The 15,215-nt window shown below is 43.4% G+C and overlaps 1 protein-coding gene across 16 annotated transcripts in view; it reads left to right on the top strand.

Annotated features, from left to right (window-relative positions):
• TBC1D1 (TBC1 domain family member 1) overlaps positions 1-15,215 on the top strand; it is a 229,084-nt gene that overhangs the window by 177,758 nt on the left and 36,111 nt on the right. For all 16 annotated transcript variants that reach the window (XM_059067613.2, XM_067036291.1, XM_059067605.2 and 13 more), the window contains one exon: positions 10,794-10,979. In XM_059067613.2, the coding sequence (XP_058923596.1) occupies positions 10,794-10,979 (186 nt within the window). The remainder of the gene's footprint in view (positions 1-10,793; positions 10,980-15,215) is intronic.

Genomic DNA, 15,215 nt, shown 5'->3' with positions numbered 1-15,215 from the left:
TATCTACCTAAATGTCAGATATCTACTTATCTCCATATAGATAGACGTATGTAAAATTTATATAAAGTTTAAAAATAGTTTTTCATGAACTTGAGAATAAAACTGTCGAAAAGAGCTGAGCCCCGGTCACTTGGGTCTGGAATTGTGTGCCACATGGGGGCATCACTTGTTTCTTCCTCCTTCGGTGCCTGTTTTTCCTTGTTCCCTTCGCCTAGACTGTCCCCCTCGACCTCTCTCCCTTCTGCTTCACCTTTCCCAAGATGCTCCAGGGCTGCCCTGACCTCCTGCTTCTCTGAGCTGCTCTGGCGATATCGTCTGTGCTCAGGGCAGTGATTGTCAGCCCCAGGGATGCCGTTCTCAGAGGCTTGGCTGAGGTTTGCCACGGTGCTGAGGGAGCATAAAGGACCTGGCAGGGAGTGACAGGAGGACACTTCCCAGACGTGACCTTGGAGCTGAGCTCTGGAGGAGGAAGTCAGCCACACAAAGAAAGGCCAGAAGGGCAGCCCAGCCGCTGTAAGAGTGGCTGGGCCTCTCCAGTGCTTCCTGCCTCTTGTGACCACAGGTCCTGGACACACTAAGGTGGTGACCAGGACAACACTGTTATTTTCTTCATATAGAAAGTACATGTCTGTCTTCCCCACTATCCTTCAGTAAACCAGTTTTCTTTTTTATCCCCAGCCCCAGTCGGACTGTGGAGAAGTCTAAACAGCGCAAAGATTTTGCCAGGTTTAGATTAAAATAGAATAATGAGGATAAGAGCAATTCAGCACATGCCCCTGGTCGAGTACCCCTGGTCGAGCATGGCTGTCAGTGCTCTCAAGGGTTCTCATTTAATCCCTTCATCAGAGCTGTGGGAGGTGGATGCTGTCATCGACTGTGGTCTCTGGATGAGGAGGCCGAGGCACGGAGCGGTCAGGGCCATGCTGCGTTCCAGGTTGCTAAGTGGCAGCACAGGCCGGATAAGGGCCTCCTTCCCCTCTTCTGTGTTCGTTCCCATCGCCCCGAGGCACTGGGATGAGCCATTCCGGCTCCACCAGCAAACCAGCTCCATGTCTCAGGCCTTGGTCACCGAGGCTGTCACAACAGTCCTCACTTACTGGGTGGTGGTGAGGGTGAGATGTGTGGGTACTTGTAAAGCACGCTGCCTGGCACAGAGTAAGTGCTCGGGGTGAACTATCTGAGCCTCACTTTCCCCTTTGGGAAGGGAAGGGGGGTTGAGCCGAGTCATCTTCTAGTGCCCCTTTCAGCCCTGCGTTGCCGTGCTCCTGTGAGTGCCGACGATTTCCCTCGCAGGCCAGGGGAAGGAAGGAGAGTGAGCAGGGGCGTACCCTGGGGGCAGGCCTCCGTCCTGGACTCACCCCTCACCTGTCCTGGTGGCCCTGACCCAGGGGCCTTTGGTGGTGGGGGCTCTTTTCCACCTCAACGCGTCTCATAAAACTGCAGGAACCACAATTTGAAATTCAAGGTTATATAAGTGGTAATAGAAGAGATCAAACTATGACGAAGATCAGCATTTCGTATGCTGACTGAGGCTGAATGTTTGTTCCTCTTTATAGTTTTATTGTCTTTAATCAAGAAACGAGAGCCCTGACCTTCGGCCCTCCCAAAAAGTACAATATTTGATGTTCTTTTTTTTTTTTTTTTCTTTTTTTTTGCGGTACGCGGGCCTCTCACTGTTGTGGCCCCTCCCGTCGCAGAGCACAGGCTCCGGACACGCAGGCTCAGCGGCCACGGCTCACGGGCCCAGCCGCTCCGCGGCACGTGGGATCCTCCCGGACCGGGGCACGAACCCGCGTCCCCTGCATCGGCAGGCGGACTCTCAACCACTGCGCCACCAGGAAAACCCCAAAAAGTACAATATTATCCCCTTTGCAGATACAAAAACAAATGCCATTCATTTCAAAGGATATATATATATATATATATATATATATATATATTTTTTTTTTTTTTTTTTTTTTTTTTTAATTTATTTTGGCTGGCAGGGGTCTTCATTGTGGCACGTGGGATCTTCAGTTGCGGGATGTGGACTCTTGGTTGCAGCATGCACGCGGGATCTGGTTCCCCCGCCAGGGATCAAACCTGGGCCCCCTACATTGGGAGCGTGCAGTCTTACCCACTGGACCACCAGGGAAGTCCCTCCCAAAGGATAATTTTATCCAGTGCACTAAATAAAACTTCATGTGTCTACAGCCTTTTCTTGGTTCTTTTCAAGCTTATGTAGGCCTTGACTTTCCCAGGCACTACCTCCCCCCACTGGGGTGCTTCTTGCCTGTGCTCCCAGCACAGCCCTGGAGGGGAGGGAGGAAGCCAGGGGCGCTGTCGGCTGCCCCCCTCACCCCACCCCGGAGCGCCCGCTGTGCTCCTTGCCTTCAGTCATCTCCGTGCCTCTGTCTGGCTCTCCTCCCTGGGTTTCCCCCCACCCCCCGACCCCGCCCTGCACCTTCCTGCTTCCCCTCGAGCTGTGAGTGAGCTGTTGTCACAGCTCCTCGCCAGGCTGAGTCCAAAATGCATCTTAACAGAGCCTTGGAAACTCACCCCAGATGGTTAGTTTGGGAGGGCATAGGGATAAAGATCTGTAGGGCTCTTGCTGCTGTTTTTAGTTTCTGCATTTCTTGTCTGTTTTCTTAAAAAAAAACTTACGTGCCTGCCTCCCCATTACATCCCTTCACCACCACCACCCCACTGCACCCCGTCTCAGGCAGAGTTAGGCTCGCTCTTCTGTCTTCAGAGCTTACCCCCCAACCCTAGCACTTTTTCACATTGTTTCCTAATAGCCCTTCATTTGTCAGATCCAGCAAGCTCTCCATTCCCTGCTGGCCGGGATATCTTTTCAACGCTAAAGAATGCATAAATGAAATAGATTTTCTTTTGAAAACTGTAAAAACCCCAACTCTTCCATGATTCCCACTAATTAATACCTAAAGTAACCAGGCAGTCATTGCTGTCTGTAATCTGGGCCTGACCATATTCTTCTCTTCTGTTTGCATGTGCACCATCTGGTCATTAGCAAAATGGGTCTGTGCATGATAACTGATATTCACCTGCTTGCCTTGGGGTGCTGCTGCCTTTACCAGACATGGCGCCTGTCGTTTCCACCTGTCTGAATTTTACTTGTCCTTAAAGAACAACTACCAGTTTCTAAAGCCTGATGCTGACAAGAAGAATAATAGCTGACATTTTATCGAATGCTTGCTATGTGCCAGGCTTACCTTTTTTCCCACATGTTTGCCTAATGAATGCTCACACTAATCCTCTGAGAGGCACTAGAATGCAGATTTTGCAGATGAGGATACAGGTATAAGGTGTTCAAACCACCTGTTTGAGGTTAAGTAGCTAGATGAGTGGTGGAGCAGGCATTTGATCGCAGGTATCTGGCTTCAGGGCCTCTGCCCTTGACCTGATACACAGGAGAAATTCATTTTCTTTGCTGAACTTCTAGAATACTTTTTTTGTATTTCTCAGTGCTTGTGCACTTCTCCCAATCACCCTGTTTGAAATGTGAGGGACTGTGGCATATTCATATCTGGATTTCTAGCAGCAGGTGAAAAAAACTTAAAAATATTTCTTTTAAAAAAAGAATGTTATTATTTAAAAATTATGTTTTCCGGTAGCTAGACCATCATATAATGCAACTGTAGAAAAAAGCGAGGTTCTTGGTTTTGGGGTTATTTTCCATAAAACATCCAAACTAGTCAGAGTAGAGTGTAGAGAGATCTCGGGTAAATGAATCTGTTTGTTCATGACTTTTCCATGTGCCTCTGCTGTTTCCCAGGCACGGGATACGGCAGGGACCGCAGAAATCTCTGCTCTCCTGGCATCTATATTCCGTTGTAGTAGACGTAAAATTTGCACTTTGTAAACAGTTCGACAGCATTCATTCGAGGACTGCCTGTTTCCTTCTTAAATCTACACATTCATTTTACTTTGTTTTTTTAAGAAATTTTCTTCAACTGTTGGTAACAACAGATGCTGCAGATGTTAATCCCTGCTGTTGTTAACTTTTCTCCAGAGATTTAATGTTCAGTTTTAATTCTTGTTTCCAAGGTCTATTCATGTCATTCAAACAGAAGTTTGAGAATAACTGGAATTTTAAACGTTTTCTTTTTCTTCTGGCATGGGAGACCAGGATTTTTCAGGAGGGATGGCGAGAGTTTTAAACTGCTCTGTTGTGGGATAACAGAAAAAAGTGGCATATTGGAGAATAAGGATCTGTCTCTTCATTTTCTTCCTGGGGCTCCTCTTTCTTACAGGGCACCTGACACGTGATTTAATGTCATATCTTTAAAGGGAGGAGAACTGCAGTTCAACCTTGGTGTCAGTGTCTTGTGAAAGCACAGGAAAGGAGCCCTGTATTCCAGACTTTGCAGAGCCAGAGGCTGGACAGATGTGAGGCTGTGTGCATGTTCCTTTTCCTCCTGCCCTGTCACACCAACAGTGTAATGTCACGCTCTTCCCCACACACGTGTGTGCAGAGAGGACACAGCACAGAGCAGTCGGAGAACAGTTTGGCATCTGCGATATTGACACACCAGCAGAGGTCATATTTATGACTCTATTGAGAATGTCACAGCAGTGATTTAGATGCAGGCAGTTGTCTCTTAGGGCCCCTGAATTATGGCTGGTTTTAAAATTCTTAGAACCCACTGAAGGCCATTGTTTCTGAGAGTCTACATATTTAAGCCTTCTACATCCTGTCATTACAGGAGATGTCAGAATAGTAAAAGCCAATCCCAGGCTGACCTGTTCCTGCAACCCTGTGGTTTTGTGGCTTTGCAGACTTTACAAAGCTGTCTGTCGGTGCCTGTGGTCCCCACAGTTGGGGCAGTTGGCGGTGAATGTCATCTCTCACATTTTGCCCCGAGGGACTGGAACCCAAAAGGTGTATGCATTTACAGAGGTTTACAAAGAGGGGTGGGGCGGCCCCCTGCTCAGCCTCTGCTGCACGAAGGCGCGCTCTTCCACCTGAGCCTCTCGCTGGCTGCCTCTCAGCAAGAATAGAAGTCGAGGACAGAAACCAGAGCCCCAGTGTTGTTCTGGAGAATATTAGAAACGGCAAAGCCTTTCTTAGACCACTGAGCACATCACATCCTGGGTACATATAAGAGACTCAACAAATACTAGTGTAAATGGCTTAGGAATTATCCAAGTTAAAACAGTGAACATATTTATTATTAGAACAAGGTTCTCAGTCAACAGCTGTCCAACATTTTCACGTTGTTATCCTCACCCTGCCGCTCCATTCAGCCCCCTGTGTACATGAGTACGCATCTCATAAGACTGCACCCCAAACACGTGTGCACACGCACATGCGAAAGAGGACTGATCACAAAGCTATAGCCTTGTCCCAAATCTGGGTCTTTTGGCATTGATAAGATTAGCCGGGCCACATTCAGAATAAACAGATATTTAACTATCTCCCTCTTGTAAATTACTAACTACTTTGTAACTAGGCTACTCTTAATATGAACAAAAGATAGTATATTTTTAAAAATTGTTCATTATAGACTATAACATCTGTAATTGTTACCACATAAAATAAGCTTGGGCAAAGGGGATATGTTTTACCCCTTCCCAGGGTTTAGGAGAGAGTCAGTGATGGGTATTTTATTCTGATTCAGGTTCTCACTGGGGATGATTTTGTTCCCCCTTCTCCCCAGGTGATATTTAGCAATGTCTGGGCATTTTTGATTGTCGCTGCTGGCATGAGTGGATATTATTGTCATCTAGTAGGTAGTGCCCAGGGATGTTGATAAACATGCTACAATGCACAGAACAGTCCCCCATGACAGAGAGTTAGCCAGCCCAAAGTGTCAGTAGTGCTGGGACAGAGAAACCCTGCTGTACATTGTTAGGTTTATTTGCTGACCTTTACAGTGGATTAGCCTTTATTTAGTTAATTCAGAGGTGAAATTAACACCAGTGCTCCTAATCCATCTTTGTATTCTGCAATGGGCCTTGGTACCCTGACCAAGATTGGGATGAGCTCTGACCATGTGTGAAGGCCTGAATTCAGGCAGCTGACAGCAGCATTTGGACTGGGTTCTCGCGAACCCAGTGAAAGAAAATGAAGAACTGTCATGATAATAAGTACATAGGTTACATGATGGAGTGAAGAGTAAAAATGTGATGTGGAGCCCGCTGTTCCTAGTATGGTTTTTTTTTTTTTTTTTTGCGGTACGCAGGCCTCTCACTGCTGTGGCCTCTCCCGTTGCGGAGCACAGGCTCCAGACGCGCAGGCTCAGCGGCCACGGCTCACGGGCCCAGCCACTCAGTGGTGTGTGGGCTCTTCCCGGACCGGGGCACGAACCCGTGTCCCCTGCATCGGCAGGCGGACTCTCAACCACTGCGCCACCAGGGAAGCCTTCCGGGTATGTTTTGAGACCAGCAATAGTGGCATCACCTGGGAACTTAATGGAAATGTAGACTCTCAGGCTCCCCTGAGACTGAGTCAAAATCTGCATTTCAGCACGATACCCACATGATGTTTGTGCATCTGGAAGTTAGAGGCACTGGGTAAGCATTTTTTTACTTTGGAGGAAAATATACCTTGGTTCAAATTGTGGCTCTGACTCTTAGCAGAGGTGTGACCTTGACCGTGTTACAAAACGTCACTGCACCTTAGTTGTTTTGGCTGTAGAAAGGGGATAACATCTTCTATCTCATGAGGTGGTTGTGACAGTCAGACAGGCTTATCTGTGCCGAGGACCCATCACATGGTAAGAGCTCAACGAACTGAGCCGTGATTAATAATAAGAAAAAGAAGGTGAAAGTAGAGAAGCCTCGGGAGGCAGTTTATGTCTTAAACCTCACAGTCGTCATCACCAAACAATGCTTGGACTCTTTGCAGATCTAATTTCTCTGAATAGGAAAATAGCAAAACTTGGAGCTTCATAAGCTTCTATAGACTGTGGTTCTTGTCATCAGCTTAGTTGGCAGAGTAAGTGGATCCGGGGAGCAAACAGCCAGAAGTCCTAGACGTGTTCCATCAGCCCAGCCTGAGGCACAGCTGCTCTGTTTATTGCTCCGCAGTTTGAAAGTTGACATAGTAGGAATTTTCAAGACACTCGGGAGGAGAAAGGCTGAGGCAGACAGGAAAGATGCAGTTTGAGGAAGGAGACTAGGAAAGATAAGCCCTGTCTTACTGGCAGGGTTTAAGAATGGGAAGGAGTCTCCAGATTAAGTCTACCTGATGCTCTGTTGATGGGATGGTCCCTGGGTTCTTTCCGTTATACACGTGAAGGTCCGTTGAAATGCTGCTCTAACCACCACTCCTGCACCTGCCCCATCGGCCCCAACAGCTCACAAGAATCACTTTTTGGGAACAAGAATCTTTTACGAACCAGAGGGAGTGTAAATACTTGCACTATGAGATAAAGCAGAACTTGAATCATAACTGCAGGGTCCAGCAGAGTTTCAATAGCCAAGATGGTAAAAGAAGAAAACAAAACAAAAACAAAATAAAGGGAAAGGGCTCAAGTAGAAGACGTCAAGCTGCAGAGTAAGATTAAATAAGAATACTGACTAAAGTTCCTTTGGAAAAATGGATTAATTTAGGCTATATTGTGTTCAATATTGAGTAATCCTAAGTATATAGGTTGTGAGGGGTGACTTGTCTTCTAAGTGTTTTGCAAGAGAACATTTTTTAATCTTTGATTTAAATCAGAACAGGTTTGCATTTTCTTTCATTTTTTGATTATAAAAATGTTTATCATCACACATTTAGAAAATACAGGAAATACAAAGAAGAATGGCAAGCACACCAAACCCAGTACCTACCTATCTCTTCTTTTTTTTTTGCGGTACTCAGACCTCTCACTGTTGTGGCCTCTCCCGTTGTGGAGCACAGGCTCCGCACGCGCAGGCTCAATGGCCATGGTTCACGGGCCCAGCCGCTCCGTGGCATATGGGATCCTCCCGGACCGGGGCACGAACCCGTGTCCCCTGCATCAGCAGGCAGACTCTCAACCACTACACCACCAGGGAAGCCCCTATCTCTTTTATTCAACAATTATTTACCAAGGATCTGCTGGGTTCCAGGGACTGCTTGCTGCTGGACAGACCCCCGTCGACAAGGTGGCAAGGTTCTAGCCTTCTCAGAGCTTACAATGTTGAGAGACTAAATTTTGATGCGTTTCCTTCCAATATTATTTTCTGTGCCCTTAATGAATATGTGATAGGAAACAATAAGAGCTAATGTTCACTGTATTACCATGTGTTGGAGCCTGTTTTAGGTGGTTTGTATGGTATGTATTAACTCAATCCCTATAACACCACTATGAGGGAGGTGCTGTTATTCCCACTTAACAGATTGGGAAATTGAGGCACAAAGAGGTTAAGCAACTTGCTAAAGATCACAAAATCCATAAATGCAGAGTCTCGATTGAAAACCAGGCAGCCAGGCTCCAGAGCCTGACCTATTAATCACGGAACTGTACTGCCTCTCATAATACTTATAAAATTGAGATCATACAATATAGACAATTTTATTTCTTGCTATTATATTGACCATTACACGTGAGCATCCTCCTGTAACGTGCATAAACGGTCTATTTCTTACCTCCAAAAGAAGTAGAATTTTAATTACAGGGTCATAATGAAATAAACATAAATAAAAGTGTGATGATAAGCATTTAAATGCTTACAGAGATTATAAGGCATTCTTAATGGCTTATCATTTGTTTAAAAATCCTGTACTTTCAAGAGGAGTTAAGATGGACAAGTTACATTAGGAAATTAAACATTTTGTAGCTTGTACTTGATTTCATAGCAGAAAAACAAACCCAGCTTTAGATAAAGAGCAATGGTGATGCTGTTCTATAAATTAGTCATAACATGGAATTGTGTTGGAGCTGTTGAATGGAAGAGATAGTGTATTGTCTTACAGGGGGGTTGTGAGACTCAGGTTGCTTGCGCGGGGCTTTTCACGGCATGTGTTAAGAATGCACTGTGTCAGATGAGGTCCACTTGTGTGGGAACTTCGCTAGTTTCATAGTGAACCGGTGGGATGGTCTCTGTGCGTGTCCGTAAGGTATTAGTGAGATACAACAACACTGTACCAGCAGCAGAGTGCCTTCAGTTGGGAAAGGCACAAATTCCTGAACTGTAAAGAGATTTCATCTAAGAAATAGAAATTTGAAAATTGATGGCATAGGAGACATTTGAATTGTAGGCATATCTAAATTGTAGGGGTATCTACAGAAAGCATGAACTTACTCATTGTCTCGCCCTGGGCAAATTACTTGGCTTCTCTGGACCATAGTTTTCTCTTCAGGCTAATACTTGCCTTCTGGAGTTGCCATCAGGATGAAATGAGTCTGTCCGTATAAAACACCTGGCATGGTGCCCAGCACTTGGTAGAGGATTTATTAGTGGTCACTGTTACTCTTGGCTGTTAAGTAAGTTTTAATCTTTTTTTAAAACACCTAGCCTTATATACAACACAGTGGTTAAGAATGTACATAAAAGCCAGACTGCTTGGGTTCCAACCCTGGCTCTACGATTTTCCAGCCGTGTGGCATTGGGCAAGGCACGTGAATTCCTGTGCTTTAGTTTGCTTCTCTTTAAAACTGAATAGTTACAGTACCTACATGTTAGGCTGGTTGAGTGTTAAATAAATTATTATATATAAAACCCTCAGAACAGTCTGGTATAGAGCACTGTATGAATGTTTGCTGTTGTTATCAATAATACACTCATTAACTCAGAAGAAGATAAAGTATTATACCTTACAAAGTAGATAGCTTTGAACACTTCCTCAGCTGATGTGACTTTTGCTTATTACTATTTGATGTATAATTTGTTTGATGTTTGTGGCACAGGTGTATTTTTTTCAATGCATATTAACACTTGATTTTTAAATTTGGTGATATCGTCGTGTAATATCTGAATGAGCAGAATTTTCTGATCAGGCACTATGTTTAAATATAAATTTTTATTGAGAAAAATGACCATTCTGGATGTGGTATATTTGTGTACAATGGAATACTATTCAGTCATAAAAAAGAATAAATTTTTGCCATTTGCAGCAACACGGATGGACTTGGAGGGCATTATGCTAAGTGAAATAAGTCAGACAGAGAAAGACAAATATTGTATGATCTCACTTATGTAGAATCCAGAAAATACAACAAACAAGTGAATATAACAAAAATGAAGCAGACGCACAGATAGAGAACAAACTAGTGGTTATCAGCGGGGAGGGGGAATGAGGGGGAAGAGGAATAAGGGCTACAAACTATTATGTATAAAATAAGCTACAAGGATATATTACACAACACAGGGAATATAGCCAATATTTTATATTAACTATAAATGGAGTATAAGCTTTAAAAATTGTGAATCACACAGATTAGAAGACAAACCTACAGTCACCAAGGTGGGGAGGAAGAGTGGGATGGATTGCGAGATGGGGGTTGACATATACACACTAATATGTATAAAATAGATAACTAATGAGAACCTGCTCTATAGCACAGGGAACTCTACTTAGTGCTCTGTGGTGACCTAAATGGGAAGGAAATCCAGAAAAGTGGGAATATATGTATACATATAGCTGATTCACTTTGCTGTAGAGCAGAAGCTAACACAACACTGTAAAGCAACAATACTCCAATAAAAAATTAATTAATTTAAAAAAATAATGGTAAAAATTGTGACTCACTATATTATATACCTGTAACTTATATAATATTGTACAGCAACTGTACTTCACTTAAAAAAAGAAAACAAAGAGGAAGAAAAAGGGAAAAAAAGAAAAATGACCTTCTGAAATGTCCTTTTAACCTCCCCAGATTATTCAGAGTTGGGAGAGCTTCCCCCACGATCTCCTCTAGAACCAGTTTGTGAAGATGGACCCTTTGGCCCTGTCCCAGAGGAAAAGAAAAGGACACCTCGTGAACTTCGAGAGCTGTGGCAAAAGGCCATTCTACAACAGATACTGCTGCTCAGGATGGAGAAGGAAAATCAGAAGCTGCAAGGTTGGTTTGCCATTTTTTATATTTAACAGGCCTGATGATGATTTAATTTGTCTTGACTCTAAAGTGAAGCATATCAGACATAAGCATGTTATTCTTTAAAAAAAAAGAAAAAGGCAAGGGACTCTAACATACATACATGCATATTAAATACCTGTTACTTTTCCAAAGCAAAGTTAGCACTTTGCACTTTCTGGAGATTTAATGATAATCTCGCCAATTATATTAAATTAAATCTTCTGAGAGACACCCTTCAAATGTCAGCTTTAACTCTCTGAAAAGTGTCTTTTGTTTTCCTCTTTCTCTCTCTCCCCCTGCTTTGTCCTCAACCATAGTGTTTGCCTGATACTAGGTATGAACTGATCCTACCTAAATCATTAAAGTTCATAACCTCACTCTATGTGTGTTTTTAGTGAGTGGCAGGTAACCTGAAAAATAGAGAACTAGACTTCAGGTTAGCTGAGCTCTACCTGTACTGATAACAAGGTTTTATAAGGACAGACTCATTTAATCCTGGTGACAACTCTAGAAGGAAGGTATAGCCTGAAGAGGAAACTAATGCTCAGAGAAGCCCAGGGTTATGTTAGGGTCAAAATAAGCCATGAACTTTGAAAGTTTAGATTCTGTTCATTTCCTGTTTCCATAGTCATATGAACCAATAAATATTATTTGCAAAGTAGCTAAGGAGCTGAGTTGTATGTACCCTGGGTGGTATACTGCAAAGAGCATGGGTCTTGGAGTACAGAGAGCTGCCTGGATATAAGATAAGGAGGATTTTGGTTGGGAAATCTGAACATACTCTTTAAAAGGGAGGCTATACAAGTAGTACATGGTGGCCCTGTCCAGAGCAATTTTGGAATTAACTTCCTCCTTGATTGCAGAGCTTCATCTTTTATTGTGATGTTTGTATAGAGCTGAAAGTTAAGACACCAAATCTGGTGAATAAGGTTCATTGTCCATATAAGTATGTCATCTTTGACCAAAAACAAGAGTCAAGTACAGAGTAATAAGACTTTTTGATAAGAGAGTAGTTGAGCAGTTGGAATTGTCTACTTATGGGTGTAGTGGGCTCTCTAGTACCCAGTATTGAAGCTGAGAGAGACAGCTCATCCCATGAGGCTGCTATGGAAAGGGATGCCATGGTGAGGGGAGTTTAGGGCAGTGAATGCTAAGTTTTCTTCCAAGTCTATTTTTCTACCATTTTCTTGTATGTTCTTGAAGGTAATTCTAAAAGCAGATGTCTAAAAGAGGTTTAATAGTGATGGCATCGCTGAGTGTTCCATCGACTAAATGACAGCTTTGGAGCACAGCACTTATAATCATATATGTATGTTGGTGGGGATTTTTGTTGAAAAGTAAAAAGGCACTTATATTCATCTTGTAGGTCATAAACCTTAATGCTTTTCCTGGCCAGTCTTCTTGCAGCTGGCAGCTACGGAAAATCAGGGCATAGTTCTAAAATGGGAAGGATGCTGGCTGGCTTCTTGGGAGCGTTGGGAGGAATCGTGACTGTGACTGATGAGACAAGATCAGATTGCCACAGTGGCAGAGCTTTTGTAAAGCCATGTAAATGGTGAACAGGCAGACTAGAATGGGCAGGGAAGAGTTTCCTAAGGTACCTGGAACAGCTTGCTCTTGTTCACTAGCCCTTGCCGGCATCCTCATTTGCTGCTTCCTTGTTTCATCCAGCAGAGTTCTGTCCTGTGTGGTCTCTTATTTTTACTGTTTGAATTTATCCCTCTCCTTAGCTCTGTAAAGTCCAGCATATGCTTATCTTGGTGGTGAAAGCATAATAAACTTGCTAAATATCATGTAGGAAGCATTGTGTCAGTGTGTACAGTACCTGTATTGCTGAGAAAAATAATCAGCAATAAGAGCCTGATCATGAATGGCCTAAAAACATTTAGTAAGTTTTGTTGGGGTGGCATGGGGGGCACAGAATCATTAAATACAGAAGCAAGATTTGACAGCCAACCAGGAGTGCACTAGAGAGGCAGTCATTTTATCGCATGTTTTTTTTTTTTTTTTCAGTTACTTTTAAAGGAAGGTTAAATTGCAGCTGGAAGTGGCTCTTGCAGTTGATCAAGAATTCAGGCTGAATTGCATGCTTTTTGGGAAAGAAATGAGAGGAACATATAGGAGGATGTTCTTCCTATGGTTAAGGCTTTTTCCTGGCTTTTGAATATATGGATCAAATATTTATGACTATTCCAGGAGCACTGCATTCGAGAAGGAATCAAACCATGTCATCTAAATCTGTTTCACTTCATTGTAGACCATTGGAAGCTGAATTGTGATTTCCTCAAAAGTTAAACAGCTGGTTTTCAGTGGTGTTGGGACTGAAATGCATGGTCTCTCTCCCGGGCCCTCATTCCTCTTCAGCACCCTCTGCAAGGCCATTTCCCCCATTATAAATGATGATGGAGCAGCCTGATGCAGGACAACAGGGTGACTCACCACAACCATGGGTTTTGGTCAGCACTATATTGCTTATGGGACTGAGTCATATAATTTAATGTTGCAGATACTACATCGGCATAATGATAACACAGTGAATTTTGAGTTTTAATTGATTATCATTGAAGATATTTTTAAAAGATATTTTCCTAGTTAAACAAGTACTACATGTTGGTTATAAAAAAATTAGATATTGAGTGCAGTTTTTCTAAAATCTCTACAAGTTTGGGCGTCATTTAATTACTGAGACTTCCAGCCTCTTAGCCTTCCTTCCCTTTCTAAGTTTTCAAGTGATGGTGGCAGTTGGAAGAGCATTTTGTCTGTGAAGGCAGTTGCTAATAGAGCAGAACTGGGACAGGCAGCCACAGCACACCCTGTGTGGTGACATAATCAGACCTGAACATTATTAGTCTGCAGTCCAGGTTGTAGCTCACATCCATGGTAAATGGCGATTAGATGACTCTTTTGCAAAGTTACATTTTGATCTCATTTAGTCCTGGTTTCTCCTAGCCCCAGAAACTCTTAAACATGGGTTTGCAGACACTTATTTAATAAAAGAGTTTGGTCTTGTATCTCAAGTTCTTGCCTTAGAGCCTTGATGTTTGTTGTGGGGTTGCACCATCTGCCTTGCTTGATAAGGCATTTTTGGAGGCCACTGGTTTTAGGGAGCAGTGTTGTCAGGATACTGAAACGGCAGGCTGTTGCTTGGGCCAACAGCAAAATATATAGCTTAATAAGCCTTTTCAGCTGCATTTTCTGGCCGGATAGTTCTGTTCTGTTGACTTCAGGGTAGGTTCCTCTTGTTGCTTTCTGGGCTCTTTAGTATCCAGACGTGCTCACAGCAGAATTCACTGCCAGAGAAATGTACATTTGGCCCCAAGAGCCTTGTACTGCTTGCAGTCACTGTTTGGCAGGGCTGGCCCTGAACCTTATGTGCCACAAGGGTTAGCTCAGCTCTAATGGCATCTACTATGTGTAGATGAGAAGCTGAGAGAAATTGAGGGTTGACATTTAAAAAAAAATTTGAACTCCACATACACGCAGGGAATTATTTAGCAAGACCTTGAAAATGTGTTCTTCAAAGTAAGATGGAAAAGAATAAAGACAAGATGAAAAATCACAGAAGATGAGAAGGAGGCAGCAGTAGGCCTAGAGTCTCCTGGCCACCCACCAGCTAGTAAATCACCTTGGGCAAGTCCCTTGCTCACTTTGAACTTCAGTTTTTGTGTCCATGAAGTGAGAGGCTGGACGAGGGATCTCTGCAGCACTTTTCAGCGCCATCTTTTGATGCGTTTGTACTCTTAAAGGTGGTAACTGGGTCAGTTAAGTACAGAAACCATGCATAAGATGACTAAGATCTTACTGTCAGGTTAGCATTAGCCAGATTCTTTGAGTTATTATCATTTGCTCAATTTCTAATGGGGAAGAAGAAAATATTTCATGTTATCAGCACTTGGTTTGTAAAGCAACATTATTGTGATTTTTTTGCTTTTATATTTTTGGTAATTTGTGGAGCACTTGCTAATTAGCAGATATCTTGTAGATGGTTAGTATATTTCATCTCGCTTAATCCTCACAGGAGCAACTCAATGAAATAGCTGTAATTCCTATTTAAAAAATAATCCAGGGTGCAGAAATCCTGCACCCAGCACATCCTACTTCTGCGGCCCTGGACAAAGTAGTGAACCTGCTCGGCCTCAGTCTCCTCCAGAATAAAAGTTGGGGCGGGGGAGTGTGTATTTGTGGGATGGGGGGAGAGCAGATTGTGCGAGGTGTGCACTG

Source organism: Kogia breviceps, chromosome 6 (genome assembly GCF_026419965.1).
Source record: "Kogia breviceps isolate mKogBre1 chromosome 6, mKogBre1 haplotype 1, whole genome shotgun sequence".
Classification (NCBI taxonomy): domain Eukaryota; kingdom Metazoa; phylum Chordata; class Mammalia; order Artiodactyla; family Physeteridae; genus Kogia; species Kogia breviceps.
This window is presented reverse-complemented; position numbering and strand designations above follow the sequence as displayed.